Source organism: Ranitomeya imitator, chromosome 3 (genome assembly GCF_032444005.1).
Source record: "Ranitomeya imitator isolate aRanImi1 chromosome 3, aRanImi1.pri, whole genome shotgun sequence".
Lineage (NCBI taxonomy): Eukaryota > Metazoa > Chordata > Amphibia > Anura > Dendrobatidae > Ranitomeya > Ranitomeya imitator.
In genome coordinates this window covers 330,028,029-330,045,122 of record NC_091284.1, presented here as the reverse complement: position 1 = coordinate 330,045,122, position 17,094 = coordinate 330,028,029, and the positions used below count along the sequence as shown (strand labels likewise).

Below are 17,094 nucleotides of genomic sequence, written 5' to 3'. Positions count from 1 at the left end.
CTCGAAGGTCAATCTTGGTAAACCAACTAGCTCCCTTAATCCTAGCAAACAAATCGGAAAGCAAAGGTAAAGGGTATTGAAACTTGACCGTGATTTTATTCAAGAGGCGATAATCTATACAGGGTCTCAAGGAATCATCTTTTTTAGCAACAAAAAAGAACCCCGCTCCCAACGGTGAAGAAGATGGCCGAATATGCCCTTTCTCCAAAGACTCCTTAATATAGCTCCGCATGGCGGTATGTTCAGGCACAGATAGATTAAAAAGTCGACCCTTAGGAAACTTACAGCCTGGAATCAAGTCAATAGCACAATCGCAGTCCCTGTGCGGTGGAAGAAAACTGGACTTGGGCTCACCGAATACATGTTGAAAATCAGACAAAAACTCTGGAATTTCAGAAGGTGAAGAAGAGGAGATTGACATCAAAGGAACATCATTATGAACCCCCTGACAACCCCAACTAGTCACAGACATGGACTTCCAATCCAACACAGGATTATGTACCTGCAACCACGGAAAACCCAGCACGATAGCATCATGCAAATTATGCAACACCAGAAATCGACAATCTTCCTGATGGGCTGGCGACATGCGCATGGTCACCTGTGTCCAAGACTGGGGCTTATTTCTAGCCAAGGGTGTAGCATCAATGCCCCTTAAAGGAATAGGGTTCTGCAAAGGCTGCAAGGGAAAACCACAACGCTTGGTAAACTCAAAATCCATTAAATTCAAGGCGGCGCCTGAATCCACAAACGCCATGACAGAAAATGATGACAATGAGCAGATCAAGGACACAAATAACAGAAATTTAGGTTGTACAGTACTGATGGTAATAGAACTGGCGATCCTCTTTGTCCACTTAGGGCAGACAGAAATTACATGAGAAGCGTCGCCACAATAATAACACAACCTATTTTGACGTCTGAAACCTTGTTGTTCCGTTCTAGACAGAATTCTATCACATTGCATAGGCTCAGAAATTTGCTCTGAGGATAACGCCACAGCGCGCACAGTTCTGCGCTCCCACAGGCGTCAGTCAATCTGAATGGCCAGAGACATAGAATCACTCAGGCCGGAAGGCGTGGGAAACCCCACCATAACATCTTTAACGGATTCAGAAAGCCCCCTTCTGAAAATTGCCGCCAAAGCATCATTATTCCATTTAGTCAACACAGACCATTTTCTGAATTTCTGACAATACAATTCTGCCGCCTCTTGACCCTGAGACAGGGCCAACAAGGTCTTCTCAGCTTGATCCACAGAATTAGGTTCATCATACAATAGTCCTAAAGCCTGAAAAAAGGAGTCAATATTAAGCAAAGCCGGATTCCCAGATTCCAGGGAAAACGCCCAATCCTGCAGGTCGCCACGCAGCAGGGAGATTACTATTTTTACCTGCTGAATGGAATCACCAGAGGATCGAGGTCTCAGGTCAAAAAACAGTTTACAGTTGTTTTTAAAACTCAAAAATTTAGACCTGTCACCAGAAAACAAATCAGGAGTAGGAATCTTCGGTTCTAAAGCAGGAGTCTGAACAATATAATCAGAAATACCTTGCACCCTAGCAGCAAGCTGGTCTACACGAGAAGCTAATTCCTGAACATTCATGCTTGCACCAGGCTCCTCAGCCACCCAGATATTAAGAGGGAAGAGAACACAAAACAGACTGGAGAAAAAAATGGCTCAAGAGCTTCCTTCCCTTCTTCTGAGATGCATTTAACTCATTGTTGCCAGTTGTACTGTTATGATCCGGTAACCTTGGAGCTGCATGAGAACTTTCACTGGAGAAGGTGGCCCCTATACTGACCGCAATCCTGAACTTAACACCGCAACTAGAAGTAGCCGTGGAGTGTACCTAACACACCTAGACACCTCGTCACAGCCGGAGGACTAAATACCCCTAAAGATGGAAATTGGAATACTATCTTGCCTCAGAGAAAATCCCCAAAGGATAGACAGCCCCCCACAAATATTGGCGGTGAGTCGGAGAGGAAAAAACATACACAGGCAGAAAAACAGGATTTAGCACAGGAGGCCACTCTAGCTAGATAGGACAGGATAGGACAGAGTTCTGTGCGGTCAGTACTAAAACCTTTCAAAACATCCACAGCAGAATATACAAAAAACTTCCTACATCTAACTAAAAGATGTAGGAGCGTAAATCTGCAACTCCAGTGAAACCTACAATCAGAGTAGGAATAAAACTGAAACAAGCACACAGCAGTGTGCCACAGATACAAAAACCAAACACTTATCTTTGCTGAATTTGGCAGCAAGCAGGAGAAGCCAGAAAGTGATCCAACACTTCACAAGGAACATTGACAACTGGAAAGGGCTAAAGGATCCTGCACACCTAAATATCCCAGTCAGAATTGTAATCATCCGATACACCTGGCCAGGACTGCGAATCAAAGACAACAGCATTCCCACCTACAACCACTGGAGGGAACCCAAGAGCAGAATTCACAACACTTCCCGTCATATGGGTGCGTCCTAGCCATAACATACCTGGGGGACGTTGAACTAGAAACATCTGAAACTAAAGAAAGAGAGAGCTGTAAAGAACGAACCAATGAGAAAAGCAGTTGTGAGGACTATTCCGAATGCTCAGCAGGGTAGCACTACAACACACAGGCGCTATTGGTAGGCAACAATTTCCACCTGCAAAGGGAATTCTGCAAGTGCCCATCGGAGCGGCCTGTCTCAGATAGCCCTGTTAAGCGTGCTCTGGATTGCGGATCCTGAAGTCTTCAGAAAAGAAGTAAAGAGACTGCAACCCTGTGTCCTCATTATTACCGGCACCTCACACCATCACCATTCACCTTACTGGGAAACCCTGGGGACATACTTCACCTGTGGGAAGGTATACCATCCAGCTGCCAGTCCATCACCCCAGCGGACCACACAGCAGCGTCGGTCGCCCTGACCGAACACCACAGGTGGCGTCACGAACCCCTGACAGACTGTGCCACCTTTATTGGACGCCCCTTAGCAGGGTCGCGGACCGGGTCTAGCCACCGTGACAGCTTCAGAACCGAACCAGAGAGGCCCAGTACCGAGAACGCGTGGCCCTTTGTCTGGGGGCGCTCCAACTTGGCGTCACATACAGGATCGTACTTAAGCCTGAGAAGCAGGTCATGTGTGCCTGGGAATTGTGATTGAAACGTGTTTGAACTGTGATTTATTGCAAAGACTGTGTACTGCTATCTGCCGCAAGATTCCCACCAAAACTGCCGCCATTGCCGCGCCATGAGGAGCGCAGGAGAAGAAGAAGGGCGTGGTGGTGGGCGTGAGCAAGCTGAAGAGCACGAAAAGTAATGGCCGCCCAGTCTAAATATTTCTGTACCTTGAGGACGTGTCCGTCAGCAGCTGACATCCGCCTCCTGATCCTCAATGGAGGGCGGAGAAACAAGAAAGGGAACCGCCCACGAAGGAGAGAGCTGGAAAGAGATCAGGGAGTGACCCACGTGGAGGACGCCATGGCCGGCTGCTCAGACTCAAACTGAGGGGTTGAAGCAGAGGGCTCCCCCAGCTACCTGGATGAGCACAGCAGCCAGAGCCTCACCTCTGGGACCGGTCTCCTGCAGGGTGAGATGGAGGACCTTGTGGAGCAGCTTCTCCAGTAGCGGCTGGAGACCAAGGCCTTGTGCCAGGAGGCACCAGTGGAGGAACTCCCGACCCCGGATCCTTCACCATCCTTGGAGTCGGCTGCAGCGGAGGAAGTCGAGTCGGTCGGTGAGTCTGCTGACCCCGTCCCGCCGGCTGAGGATCTGCTGATAGGCCCCGTTGCGGCGCCCCCTTCCCCCGGGCCCTATGCTTGCAAGTCTCTTCTACATTGGAACTGGGCCACCGGCATGGAGCATTTCTATAAGGCCCCAATCTCGCTGAACGTCATGCCAGGCGAGGTCTACGCTGAGCGCACCATATGTCGCTGGGTGAACCCGGGGTCGAATATTATGGGGTTCCCTGGGGTGAAGACGCGAGAAGGGGAGATGGTGGAGGCCCTTAGCTGGTAAGAGTACCAGTCCCAGCTGGATCGGCAGTGAGAGGATCAGGAGAAACAGCACCAGGCCCAGCGAAAAGCCCACTACCGGCGGGACCTCGAGGTGAAGGATCGGGCCCGCAAGGTCCGCACCACCCACCAGGCCCCGCGCAGGCAGGGCACCGTTGTGGACTTCAAGCTCCATGGGGGATGGGGCTTCTCTTAAGGAACCGGATCTGTATTCCGAGGTTTTCGTAAACCAGAGGGATGTGGAGTCCCATCTCAAGGAAGGCCACCCGGACCGGGATCTATACAAGGGGGACGAAGTCACCTATACCCGGCATTTTGGGGAGAGGGGGTGGTTCGCCCTGAATGTGCGCAAGCGACCAGTCCCCATGACATCACCAGTCAAAGCGGCGGAGAAGCCGTCCCCCATAGTGAGGGTGCCCCCTTGTGACCAGACCACGACCGTCACCAAGACCAGGGTGGTGACCCCCACATGCACCATTGTGAAAACCACCACTTGCACCGTGGACACTGCTACTACGGTGGTGGCGGAGAGCTCAACCTCAGGAGTGGTTGGCACCTCGGTTGCTGCGAGGTCCAGGACAATTGCCACACAGACTCCTGACTGGAGCCCGGGGTCTCCTGTGACCACACCGAGTGCCCGCTAGTACCCGGCGGGGTGGCCCCGCCCATTGCTGCCGGTGGAGTTGTCACGACCACTAACGCCGAGGAAATAAACCTCGGAAGCCCGCAATTGTACATAGTTAACTGTTTCCTGTTTGCTGCTTTAAACCCGACCAGGGTTAACTCCTAGGGATCCCTTTGTTTACCCGGGATCCCTCTTCTTTTTGTTTGTTTATCATTGTTTAAAAGACTGCCGGATCATGAACAGTGAATGAATCCAAAACTGCTTTGTATATAGTTTGCACCTTCTTAAAGGTGCTCCCTACTGGTTTTACACAGAAAGAAGACTTTGCGAAGATAATGCTTCTGGACATGACGCAGAAGGTCTTGCTTTCATTGGACTTGCAGACAGAGAGAATCTGCACTACCTCGGAGAGACTTGGTTCCCTCTTAAAGGGAATGTTCACATGTTGCACGGAAGTTATAATGTTGCCTTGAGAAAAGTTGGAATGTTAATAATGTTGAAATTTAGGATAGTTTGATAATGTTGATAGAGATTGAGGACAGGAAAGATTGAAAGTGAACCCGTAGGGGTTAGAGAGAGAGTCCTCCTGAGAACTGTAGAATGATAGTTGGTTGCTGAAAGAGAGACAATGACAGTAGGCCCGACCTAGGAGCTAGGCGGTCCTGCATTGGTGAAGCTAGAAAGGAAAGACAAGTTGAGTTATTTTATAGTATTTTATAGTAGGCCTTTAGTGGGTTCAGCTTATACGTCCTTAAAGGAGAATTTGCACTGAGTAGAATACCCGGTTGGGTGAAAAGAGTTATTTATAGTCATAATGTTATTTAAAAATATTTAATCTTGTTTTGTTTGTAACGTTCAAGTGTCCTCACCTTCCACAAAGGGAAGCATTGTTCTATTTACTTGTTTTAAGCATTTCAAAATTTTGAATGTCTTTTGCTGAATTGTATTGTTGTTCTTCTTCCCAGTCCAGGAGTACTGGATTTAACCGGGGGGGGGAGGGGGGAGTGCAGCGCCCCAGAGATCGGGTCGTTGCAGTATGACACTCTGCCACTAAGGGGAGTGATGGTACATCTGATGGCACTGAAGGAATTCCACTGACCAGGTATCACCAGCACACATTACACTTCACACTCCGGCCACTAGGGGGAGCAAAAGGCTTTATTTATTGGGCCCCTCCTCAAACTGGTAAAACTAGGGGTTGGATAGAAAGTTAGTCAGAAGCTGACTGGGTTAGATTCAGGCAACATCCCGTGGCAGGGGGTGTTGCAGGGAGAAGACACAGGGGGATCCCTGTCAGGCGTGGGAACCTGGCAGGTACCTAGCGACCAGAACAGAACGTTATGGAACCGCGCCTGCACACCCCGCGGCGGTATCCTAAGAAAGAGACACGAAGCGAAGGATATTGTGAGACAGTGAGAAACGAGATCAAGCACAAAGGAGAACCAGTAGGAGTCGTGCCATGAGACCGAGGCAACATCCTACTGAGGCGCGTAGCCGGTGGCCGGAACACCGAGGGAGTAACTGACTCTACGCCTTACTTCAAACTCCGCAGGACAGTTAATTATAGGTTAGCTGTCTAACCTAAACACCTACGAAGACATAGGGGGCAACAGTGGGAGAGGGGCGACTCTAGGGTCCCGGAAGACCTCCAGGCCTTCACGTCATACGGGTGCGTCCTAGCCATAACATACCTGGGGGACGTTGAACTAGAAACATCTGGAACTAAAGAAAGAGAGAGCTGTAAAGAATGAACGAATGAGAACAGCAGTTGTGAGGACTATTCCGAATGCTCAGCAGGGTAGCACTACAACACACAGGCGCTATTGGTAGGCAATGATTTCCACCTGCAAAGGGAATTCTGGAAGTGCCCATCGGACCGGCCGGTCTCAGATAGCCCTGTTAAGCGTGCTCTGGATTGCGGATCCTGAAGTCTTCGGTAAAGAGGTAAAGAGACTGCAACCCTGTGTCCTCGTTATTACCTGCACCTCACACCATCACCATTCACCTTACTGGGAAACCCTGGGGACATACTTCACCTGTGGGAAGGTATACCATCCAGCTGCCAGTCCATCACCCCAGCGGACCCCACAGCAGCGTCGGTCACCCTGACCGAACACCACAGGTGGCGTCACGAACCCCTGACAGACTGTACCACCTTTATTGGACGCCCCTTAGCAGGGTCGCGGACCGGGTCTGGCCACCGTGACAGCTTCAGAACCGAACCAGAGAGGCTCGGTACCAAGAACGCGTGGCCCTGTGTCTGGGGGCGCTCCACCAGCATTCTAGGGGCTTATTTCAGCCGGGTCCCTGAACATACATAAACACAATCTCCTCGCCGGAGGTGCCAGCATTCTAGGGGCTTATTTCAGCCGGGTCCCTGAACACATACAACATATGACCACACTGGCGCAAAGCACATAACATAAGAAGATACTAGCGCATGGCCGTGCGGCCATGCGAGCCTTAAATAGTTGCAGCACGTACAGGACCTTTCAAAGAAGGACCAATGGAGTTGCTGCAGTACCTGAACATGTGACCCTAGATCTCCACTGAGAGATCCCGCCCTGGGCATATTCAGCGCGTGCAAAGCAGGACTTAGTCCTAGCACCTACAGGACCTTCCAAGAAGGACCAATGGAAGTTGCGGCAGTACCTGAGCATGTGACTCCAGATCTCCACTGAGAGATCTTGCCCTGGGCATGCTCAGTGTGTGCAAAGCAGGACTTAGTCCCAGAAAAGCCTGCTCGCCGCAGATCAGTGCAGGGTACAATAGCAGAGCCTGGAAAGGCAGTAGTAACCCTTTGCACAGTATCAGTCTCAGTGAGACGCTGGGACCGACGACTCCGCTGAGCAGGCTCCACTGCGGCTGATGCAGAATGGGAGACCGCAGCAGACACGGATCGAGATTCCCCCGGTGCAGCAGAGGAAACTCAACTCCTAACACACCAATCCATTATTAATCCGTGGGAACTTTTCTGAATATTTTCCCAGCCTCGAGGTCATATGAGGACATCCAGCAGAGGACGCATCACCGCGAATGAAGGTAACTACAGGTCATTGACCTACATTCCATTCCTTCCCCGGGGTTTTACAGGCAGGAGCACAGCTGCATTATAGCAGAGCTCCTGCCTGTAAAATAATTTAACACCTTCAGATGGATTTACATCGTGGGACATATCGACGGAAGGTATGAGATATTGTTGGTTTATTATTTTTAATTTGTTACAGGTCGAGGGTCTTCAGGTGGATTGAGAGTGGAATAAAATATTAAAACAACCTGTGTGTTTATTTCATTAAAATACTTTGCAATATTGTGTGTGTTTTTTTAACCATTTCATGCTATTGGATTAATAATGGATAGGTGTCATAATTGACACCTCTCCATTATTAATCTGGCTTAATGTCACCTTACAATAGCAAGGTGACATTAACCCTTCATTACCCCATATCCCACCGCTACACGGGAATGGGAAGAGAGTGTCCAAGTGCCAGAATAGGCGCATCTTCCAGATGTGCCTTTTCTGGGGTGGCTGGGGGCAGATGTTTTTAGCCAGGGGGAGGCCAATAACCATGGACCCTCTCTAGGCTATTAATATCTGCCCTCAGTCACTGGCTTTACTACTCTGGCGGAGAAAATTGCGCAGGAGCCCACGCCAATTTTTACCGCCATTTAACCCTTTAATAGCTAGAGCGCCCAAATTTTGCACATACATACTACTAACATTAGTAGTGTGGAATATGCAAAAAAAATGGGGATATGAAATGGTTTACTGTATGTAAACCATGTCTCATATCATGTCGGGTTTAGGAAGGAGATAGCAAAGCCGGCAATTGAATTATCGGCTTTTAAGCTATCTCGCGCTGGATGAAATATTAATATATATATATATATATGTGTGTCTCAATGACATAGAATAGGTATATATATATATATATATATATATATATTATTATTATTATTATTTATTATTATAGCGCCATTTATTCCATGGCGCTTTACATGTGAGGAGGGGTATACATAATAAAACAAGTACAATAATCTTGAAAAATACAAGTCACAACTGGTACAGGAGGAGAGAGGACCCTGCCCGCGAGGGCTCACAATCTACAAGGGATGGGTGAGGATACAGTAGGTGAGGGTAGAGCTGGCCGTGCAGCGGTTTGGTCAATCGGTGGTTACTGCAGGTTGTAGGCTTGTCGGAAGAGTATATATATATACCTATTTTATGTGTACACACTTATTCTACCTACTCTATTGTAAGCTGTCAGTGTGATTTTACTGTACACCGCACTGAATTGCCGGCTTTTCTCTCTAACACCGCTGCTGGTCCGTGTGTAATCCGTATTTCTCGCCCCCATAGACTTTCATTGGCATATTTTTTGCGGAATACGGTGACAAATGCAGCATGCTGCGATTTTCTACGGCCGTAGAAGACCGTATAATACGGATCAGTAAAATACGGCTGATAGGAGCTGGGGCATAGAGAAGCATTGTACTGTATGCAATCCATATTTTCAGCACCTCTCTTACGTCCGTAAAACACGGTAGTGTGACGCCGGCCTTATAGTGGAACATTGGCTGTAAAACACAGGTGGCTCCTGCACATCTACTGTGTGCCCCTATAACTGGGATGTATAATTACAGTAGTTTACAGTAATGGAGTCCTCTGATTAAAACAAGTTATCCATGGGTTCTATAGGATAGGTGATCGCTTAGGTCCGACCATTAGGAACTACACCGATTGGAAGAATGAGGATGTTTTATCATTGATAAGCAAATTGCCTCTTCAGAGAAAAAGAGTACTTGAACTCTACAGCGCCACCTTTTGGAAGAGGCAATTTGCATATTAAATTTTTCAGAGAACCATTGCACGGCGAATAAGCCTCCTTACCTTGCCAAGCCACAACTGGTACATTATTCTGCACAAGGAGAAACCTTACCCCTTAGACTTCAGTGCAGAGCCTCTCACCTAGCCAAATTAGTTCTCATGCTTCGCACTGACGAGGGCCAACAGCCCAAAACACTGTGCCTCCAAATTGAGATACTGATTTGGCTTTTATCCTAAGTCATATTACAAGACTCGTTAAAAGGGTTGATTGTGATTTGTAGGATCGCTACTTCCAACAGGTGGCACTATAGAGTTCAAGTCTTCTTTTTCTCTGAAAAGGCAATTTGCATATTAAATTTCCCAGAGGAGCATTGCACGGTGAATAAGCCTCCTTACCTTGACAAGCCAGAGCTGGTATGCCACTCTCCATAAGGAGAAAACTTGCCCCTTATCATGGATAAGACACTTATTCCCATTGATAAGACACTTATTCCCATTTTAAAATGGAGCGGCAGGTGGGATATCTGACCTGAAAAGTTCCACATTTTGCTGAATGGGTCCAAGCAGTCAGACCCCCACCAATCAATTCATTATCACTTATCCTATATGGGGAAGTTGGGTCAATGATTAGGGCATCAAATCAAAATACAATATGTAAGAAATACTGCCAAAGAGCCAAACAAAAATGGACATATATAGGATTCAGTACAATATGGTAGAATCAGAAAAAGAAAAAACGTACAGAGGAACCAATTGTGGGACCCCAGGAGTCCAGATGCCTTTATGGTATTGCCTTCCTCACGGAGGAGGAGATGCCATGACTGGAAACAAGGAGGGATCCCTAAATCAGGTAAAACTGAAATGCAACACCGTCCTGACTCCAGACCAGAAGGGAGAGCTCTAAACATGGTCTCAGGGGAACTTCCCTTACAAATGGTCTGGAGGTGGGGTTAGTTAGTTGAGTGTGAGTCTGCGAAGGGTGAGGAGGCAGAGGCAAGGAGAGGAGCCTGGGGTCTGGAGCTGCGAGTGGGCTCACCCCAGATGAAAGCGCCAAGAGACCGGACACCAGAGTCCGTGGTGGTGTGGGAATTGCAGACTCAGCCACTGAATCAGGAGGGCAGGAGATTGCAAGTCTCCTGTACCACCTAACACCTGGAGATACCACAGCAAGTCAGGAGCCTGGGGCTGCCCAGAGAGAGGGGACAGTGCCCATGAAAGGTTCAGGCTGTCAGCCATACAGGTTGAGAATACAGGCGCAGAGAGGATTTGTGCAGAGCTTCAGGCATCAAGGGTCAGATTATACAGTGCAGAAGGAAGGCCTCCGAACCCACTTGGCTAAGTGGACACCAAGCTGTTTCCAGGCTGCCCAGACCCCACCATCACCTGTTACCTGTACCTGCATTCTACCAGTAAAAGGTAAAGGAAACTGCTATCTCTGGGTCCTTCAATTATTTCCTGCACCCTAAGTCCTGCACCCCACCGTCAATCATCCCTCTTACCAACTACACCAGGAGCCCTGGGGACCAAGCCCTACCTGTGGGGAGCTATATCAACCCTGCTGCAAAATCATGAGCCCCAGAGGACCCCTTTAAGCAGCGTCGGCCACCCCTGGCCGAATACCACAGGTGGCGTCACGAACATACTACATTAGACTTTATTCCCATTTCCATTAACTCCCTTTAACTGGACGCCCAGGGCCACGGACCAGGTCACTGCCACTGTGACCACCCCTTTAAGAACTGCCAGACCCAGCCCGAGTACCCCACGGTCCTAGCGGTTCCACGATCATAATAAAAATACAAAATTTTATTGACAAAAAAGAACCAAAAAGACAGACAAGGTTATTAAAAAGTGGAAAAGCAAAAAATGTACACCAGAAACCCACCGCATGTTATAAAGAGGTTGGACATGGAGCTTTTTAAAGGGACACTGTCACCTGAATTTGGAGGGAACAATCTTCAGCCATGGAGGCGGGGTTTTGGGGTTTTTGATTCACCCTTTCCTTACCCGCTGGCTGCATGCTGGCTGCAATATTGGATTGAAGTTCATTCTCTGTCCTCCATAGTACATGCCTGTGCAAGGTAAGATTGCACTGTGCAAGCATATACTACGGAGGACAGAGAATGAACTTCAATCCAATATTGCAGCCAGCATGCAGCCAGCAGGTAAGGAAAGGGTGAATCAAACACCCAAAAACCCCGCCTCCATGGCTGAAGATTGCTCCCTCCAAATTCAGGTGACAGTGTCCCTTTAAGCTAGCACACTTCACACTTTTCAGAATATTTTCCCAGGCTCGAGTTCATATGAGGACATCCAGCAGAGGACGCATCACCGCGACTCGAGGTAACTACAGGTCATTCCCCTGCATTCCATTCATTCCCCGAGTTTTTACAGGCAGGGGCGGCTGCATTAGCAGGCTTCTGCTTGTAAAATTAGTTAACCCCTTCAGATGGATTTACAGCGTTGGACTGAACGACGGAAGGTATGGAATATTGTTGTTTGTTTTTTTTTCACTTTGTTTCAGGTGACAAGGGTCTTCAGGTGGATTAAGAGTATAATAAAATATTACAACAACCTGTGTCTTTATTTCATTAAAATACTTTGTAATAATGTGTGTGTGTTTTATTAACCATTTCGTACTACTGGATTAATAATGGATAGGTGTCATAATTGACGCCTCTCCATTATTAATCTGGCTTAATGTCACCTTACAATAGCAAGGTGGCATTAACCCTTCATTACCCCATATCCCACTGCTACACGGGAGTGGGAAGAGAGTGGCCAAGTGCCAGAATAGGCGCATCTTACAGATGTGCCTAATCTCTGGTGGCTGGGGGCAGATGTTTTTAGCCAGGGGGGTCAATAACCATGGACCCTCTCCAGGCAATTAATATCTGCCCTCAGTCACTGGCTTTACCACTCTGGCGGAGAAAATTGCGCGGGAGCCCACGCCAATTTTTTTCCGCGTTTTAACCCTTTAATTTAATAGCTAGAGACACCAAATTTTACACACATACACACTACTAACATTACTAAAGAGGAATATGTAATAAAAAAAGGGATATGATATGGTTTACTGTATGTAAACCATGTCTCATATCATGTTGGGTTTGGGAAGGAGATAGCAAAAGCCGGCAATTGAATTACCGGCTTTTCTGCTATCTAGCGCTGTATGAAATATTAATATATATATATATATATACATATATGTGTCTCACTGACATATAGACAGTATATATGTTTTAACGAATATTTGAGGCCATGGATCCATTCTATGTCCGTTTTGCAAGCCTGCGAGAATATCTCGCCATACGGATGTCACACGGATGTCAAACGGATCATTTGAGGCAAGAAAATTGCATCCTCGCACTGCACACGGATCACTGTTTTATTAACATTTGTGCGATTCTCGTCCGTGAAAAACTGAGCTTTTTTTATACGTTGTGTGTGTCCCCTGCCTTTTGCTCAACCTGTAATTGCCCTGCAGTGACATCAGAGGAGGGTGTCATTTCATCTCATACAGTTGCAGCCCAGAAGAGACTGTGTCTTTGTGACAGGTAATGACATATTGCCCTAATCTCACTGCAGAGTGATTACAGGATGCCTGAGCACAACAGATACACGTTTGATTTCATCTCAAAGCTGAGAAACCTGTTGTAAGCTATTGTAGGGGTGTGTTCTTTTTTCCTTTGAGTTTCGCTGCCTGCGTATGAACTGTTCCAATATTTATGGACACAACTGTTTATCACTCTCCCATATTGGAAGTTCTGCTTCAGGTCACCTGTCTTATCTATGGCATTATTACTGTGATGTGTTGTGCATAAATATGTGATTCTTCAGATTTTGTATTAGTCTATGCCTGATGAAGAGACCTGTGTAGTCTCGAAAGCTTGCAATTTGCTACCATCTTTTCAGTTAGGCTAGTTTCACACTAGCATTTACATGATCTGCGGAGGGCTGCGGACTTCCTCCGTGAAGCCCCGCCCTTGGCTGCACCTCCGCCGCTAGCTCCGCCTACTTCTGCATGTGACTTGCATACAACCTGCGTACCTATCTTTAACATTAGGTACGCAGGTCGTGCCGCTATATGCGGATGCTTCCGCATTCGTCGTTTTGACGATGCTGTGACCATCGTAGGACGCAGCCTGTAGCAATTTTTTCTTTCTCCACATCGTCAAAACGACGCATGCGGAAGCATCCGCATACAGCTGCACGACCTGCGTACCTAATGTTAAAGATAGGTACGCAGGCCGCATGCAGGCCGCATGCAGAAGTAGGCGGAGCTAGCGGCAGAGGTGCAGCCAAGGGCGGGGCTTCACGGAGGAAGTCCGCAGCCCTCCGTAGATCAGGTAAACGCTAGTGTGAAACTAGCCTTAGCGATTAAAAGGTATCAACCACTGAGGACTCTCAATTCTGAATAATTTGCATATGAATGGTCAGCATCTTATGGGGGGGGAGCTGAAAACTGATAACATCCTCTTGGACTTAACAAAAGTTAACACATTAGATAACAAATACTTTGATTGCTAATGGAGAGGTTATTAATATCTACAACCACTATTACATCAGGTGTCCAGTTCAACTTGAAAAATTTGGTGAAAGGTCATCTTTAAAATGGGTTCAGGTTAAATGGAAAACTGTCCTAAAGAAAAGAGCAAAATAATCTTCCAGCCTGTTACCACTGCACAGTTCAAAAGCTTCCATCTCTGATGGTACGAGGTTGCATTAGAGCCTATGGCATGGGTTGCTTACATATCATTAAAGGCACTATCAAAGCTGATTATTATATAGAGGTTTAAGAACAAAATGATCCCATCCAACTTTTATTTCTGGGAATACGTTCCACATGCTGTATCCATCACAACAGCATGGCTTTGCAGAAGAGTTCAGGTAATGAACTGGCCACCAGCAGTCCAGACTTTTCACCAATAGAAAACATTTGGTGCATCATGAAACTACAAATCTGGCAAACACCCAGGACTGTGGAGCAGGGAGAATCCAACATCAGACAAGAATGGGACAACATTCCTCAGCCAAAGTTCAGCAATAGGTTTTTCTCACTTCTCATTCAGACTGCCGAAAAAGAAATTGGAACTCTACATAATGGGGCCGGTCATAATGTTTTTGAGATGTATTGCTGCCATCATTTTCTAAGTGAGTTTTTTCAAATGAAATGAAAAAGAATCTTTAACCTTCTGATCTGAGTTCTATCCTCTGTTGTGTATAAAGTATGGCAAGAAGAAGTTTACAAATCATTGCATTCTTGTTTTCGTAACATTTTACACATTGTCCCAATTTTTTTGTAGTTGGAGATGTAATTGATATTGTGTAATACTTAACAGGATTAAACAGCAACAAAGATCAGTTCACCTCCTCTCAGTCCCACCGCGCAGATCATGCAGTGCTGCAAGTGGTATGAAGGTGAAGCAGAAGTCCAGCGTGGGTGATATCCATAACAAATAACTTTTATTCCTTTTTCATTAAAAGCACGTAAGTCCAAAATCCATCTTTATATCCAGAGACCCAAAAACGGGTGATTCATACCAGTGACAGTCACAGGCTTAAAGTGCATTTAAAATCATACGCATTTCAACGGTCGTGCCGCCTTAGTCATTGTGACTAAGGCGGCACGACCATTGAAACGTATATAATTTTAAATGCACTTTAAGCCTGTGACTGTCACTGGTATGAATCACCCGTTTTTGGGGCTCTGGATATAAAGATGGATTTTGGACTTATGTGCTTTTAATGAAAATGGAATAAAAGGTATTAATATCACCCACGCTGGACTTCTGCTTCACCTTAACAGGATTGTTACATTAAACATATATTATCATTATTATTATTATTATTATTAAAGATGTGCTCAGATTAGGTGTTATCTGAACATGCTTGGGTGCTGAGTGTCTTCGGTGTGCTCTAATAATATGTTTTCAGACCCAGGTGCTGCATATCTCGTGGCTGTTCGACAGCCTCAATACATGCGGGGATTGCCTAACAAACAGGAAATCCATGACATGCAGGCATGCAGGCTCAAACAAATTATTTGAGTATGCCGAAAACACTCAGTTAGCACCCGAGCACGCTTAGATAACACCTTTTCCGAACACGTTCGCTCATCACTAATTATTATTTATCCCAAAGTTAGGTGACAAAAGTATGATCTCTTTGCATTCAACTGCTGGGACCACTAACAACCACAAGAATTGGAATTCCAAAGTCCCTTCTTTGAATGGAGAATAGTGAGCATCAGAGGCCACTGCTCAATTCACTGTGTATAATAGTGGTGGTCTCACATGCTCCATACTGCTCCATTTACACAGACTATTGGCATACCATTCTCAGGATTGGTGGGGATCCCAAACTAGAACCACTCCCAATGTGACAAATCTTCCAGTAATTATGCTTGTAACATACTTATTATTTTATAACGATTGTTTTGTTAGTTAGAAGATGTTTTGATTACATACGAGTTGTTTATAATGTGAAATTTGTCCCCCTTTACAAAACTGTGGTCATCTTCTGTCCGAGCTTCATAATCATACAATGCAATGAAGGTTGTTGCTCCTAGGAAGAGGTGGAGAAGAAAGATTACAGGAGAGAATAGTGGATATAATAGTCTTAGTTTCAAAAAAAGTAAAACAAAACCGTAGCCCTGTTTCAAAATGAAAGCAACAAAAAAATTGTATATTCAAACTTAAGGGATAAAATATCAGTCGGTTCAGCATTTCCTGTGCCTTACGCATTTCAATTACCACGATGGTAAGAGAATATTCCAACAACTCAATATGTGACCTCAGCTGTTTTCAGTTCTCTATGAGGCTGTGGCCACAATATGGATCACAAAGGACTTGATGAGGAGGTGTGCTGGAGTCATATGCTCCTGAATCATTAAGCGGTACATACCATTAATGAGTCAGGACCGTCGGGCAAGTGACATATACCTCTTTGTGCGCCTCACCACAGTTTTTACTCCAGCCTCAAGTTGTAGCAAAAATGTGTGACTGTTCAAGGCTTATTACAACAGAATTCTGGCATAAAAGCTTTGATGAATCAGACCCTATAAGGGAATCGGAATCAAAGAGGGAGTGTGGGGATGGGGAGGGTGCCAGTGGTCCCAAAAACATTGACTTTGGGGGTCAATTGTTCTTATATATGGAAATGCTACATTGCCATCATTCACAAATTTACCTATGCTTCAAAAAAATAATCATCAGGATACTGTATAGTTTGACAAATGAATGAGGAGATACTGCCCTTTTCCATACATAGTGAATCAAATGTATTGTGCCATCTATTGCTCATATACGGAGTGGGGCTCTCTCCCGCAGCGGAGCCCACCAGTGGATTCACCTGTTTCCAGTCCGAACCTGCATGCAGCGCTCTGCTTGCTGAGGAGGCTGAATTACACCATACACTCATTCTCTCTTACTGATGTTCCCCTGGACTATTGCATCATGACATGATCTATCGAAATTCTACATTGGTAAGTGTGTGTTTATATGTGTGTGATGTATGTGTAATGTGTATGCATTGTGTATAATATGATGTATGAGGTTGTATATTGTATGACTTATATGTGGGAGGGTGTATATTATACACTGATATATACTGGGTTCAGGACGTTATAC

The 17,094-nt window shown here is 46.2% G+C and overlaps 1 protein-coding gene across 2 annotated transcripts in view; it reads right to left on the bottom strand.

Annotated features, from left to right (window-relative positions):
• Window positions 1-17,094, bottom strand: part of FGR (FGR proto-oncogene, Src family tyrosine kinase) — a 469,300-nt gene that overhangs the window by 309,415 nt on the left and 142,791 nt on the right. For both annotated transcript variants that reach the window (XM_069756720.1, XM_069756721.1), the window contains exon 3: window positions 15,934-16,030. In XM_069756720.1, coding sequence (XP_069612821.1) covers window positions 15,934-16,030 — 97 coding nt within the window. The remainder of the gene's footprint in view (window positions 1-15,933; window positions 16,031-17,094) is intronic.